At 73.9% G+C, this 1,680-nt stretch overlaps 1 protein-coding gene across 1 annotated transcript in view; it reads right to left on the bottom strand.

The window, feature by feature from the left end:
- Positions 1–1,680, bottom strand: part of FES (FES proto-oncogene, tyrosine kinase) — a 51,225-nt gene that overhangs the window by 9,535 nt on the left and 40,010 nt on the right. The window contains exons 3-5 of the mRNA XM_012732689.1: positions 1,299–1,472; positions 278–374; positions 23–206 (exon numbers count right to left, since the gene is read on the bottom strand). Coding sequence (XP_012588143.1) covers positions 23–206; positions 278–374; positions 1,299–1,472 — 455 coding nt within the window. The remainder of the gene's footprint in view (positions 1–22; positions 207–277; positions 375–1,298; positions 1,473–1,680) is intronic.

Below are 1,680 nucleotides of genomic sequence, written 5' to 3' on the forward strand. Positions count from 1 at the left end.
GCCCCCCGGGCGCGGGGCTCACAGGATGCGGGCCATCTCCTGGTGCAGCTCCTGCAGCGACTGCAGCAGCCCGGGCAGCAGGCGCTGGTGGTGGTGCTGGTGGTGCAGCTGCGCGGCCCGCAGGCCCAGCACGTAGCGGTTGTGGTGGGCCAGCAGCTTCCAGAGGCTGCGCACGTACTTGTCCTTGGCCTTGTCGCGGTCCTTGTCTGCGGGGGAGGCGGCAGCTGGGACCGTGGGGCCGGGCCGGGCCGGGGGGCCCCCCGGGAGGGCCGCCCACCTCTGCTGGCGTCCTGGTACTTGCGCCGGGCCTGGGCGCTGTCCCGCGCCAGGGTGCGGTACTGGCTCTTCAGCTTCTCGATGTCCTGGCTGTGGGCCTGCGAGGACGGGCCGCGGCGCGGGGCCTCTGGGGAAGCCGCCGGGGCCCGGCCATCCGAGGGGGCCGTGCTCGGCCAGGCGGTGAGCCGCCTCACGGGTTGGGGGCCGGGCCGGGCCCCCCTCCCCACCCCTCACCCCCGTTCCTGGCGTCAGGAACCACCGAGGGGCAGGACCAGCTCCCGAGTCTGCCGGGCACTTCGGGCGTGTGCCGCCTCGCTGCTCCAGGCCTCAGTTCCCCCGTCTGTGGCTGAGCTAAACGCACAGACCAAGAGCAGACCGGACCCGACGGCAAACGCGCCAGGCCGGCAGGCCACACGGCCGCGGGAATGACTCGTGGCCGTGGTTTCGCTCCAGAGCAGCCGCAGGTGAGGCCCTCGGCTCCAGAAACCCTCCCAGGCTGACCTGCCCAGGCTGGCCGCCAGGGGCCGCTGTGGGCACGGCCTGGCTGGGCTCCTGCCCGGAAGGGGTGTGAGCTGGGGTGGGGTGGGGCGGGCTGACCAGTGCACCCAGGGGTCTGGGCTGCCCCCCCCGACCTCCACCAAGGCCAGTTCTAGGCCCCCAGCATCAGGACGGGAGGGGGCAGGGGCAGGCTGGACTTCCCGCCTCTGGCCTCGGCACCGGCAGGGGTGCTTGGCCGCCCGGGAAGGACCCTGGGGGCCCAGGGCAGCCAGCGGCCCTGGCTCCTCCCTGCCCCTCTGCCCAGCGCGGGCCGGGGCAGTGGGCAAGCGCCCGGCCTTGGCCCGCTGGCTGGAGCTGGTCGGCGCCGGAGTCCCGGCCTTGGTGGGCACAGAGAAGCCGGCCCCAGGGCTGGTCCCCGCAGGGCGCGGAGGCGGGGGCAGCATGCGGCCAGCGGCTGCCCCCTCCTCGGGGCCCAGGGCCCGGGGCTCTGGCGAAAGCTGCCCTGGGGGGACGCGCCGGCCCACCTTGGCGAGCTCCTGCTGCAGCTGCTGCCACTGCTCGCTGTAGGCCCGGCGCAGCTGCTGGCGCCCCCGGATCAGCAGGCTCAGCTTGCTCAGCGGCCCGGCGCTCAGGTCCTCCGCGTGCTGGCGCAGCAGCCGGCTCAGGCCCTCCGTCTGCCGGGTGATCTCCGCCCAGGACTGCGGGCGGCAGGGCGGGCAGGGTGGGCAGGGCGTGGGGCCTGTTGGACTGTGTCTATGTGAAAGTACTTAGAGCCACTAAGAGTTAGAACCAGAGAGAGGGGAGGTGAAGAGCGTCTCATCGTGTCCACCTCTCATCCCGAGGTCAACGCCAGCCACCTGCGGTCAGTCAGGCGGGTCAGGGGCCCAGCACGCAGAGGCCTCGGCG

The sequence above is a fragment of the Condylura cristata genome, unplaced genomic scaffold, assembly GCF_000260355.1.
Source record: "Condylura cristata isolate star-nosed mole 26May11 unplaced genomic scaffold, ConCri1.0 scaffold00035, whole genome shotgun sequence".
In the NCBI taxonomy this organism is placed as follows: Eukaryota; Metazoa; Chordata; class Mammalia; order Eulipotyphla; family Talpidae; genus Condylura; species Condylura cristata.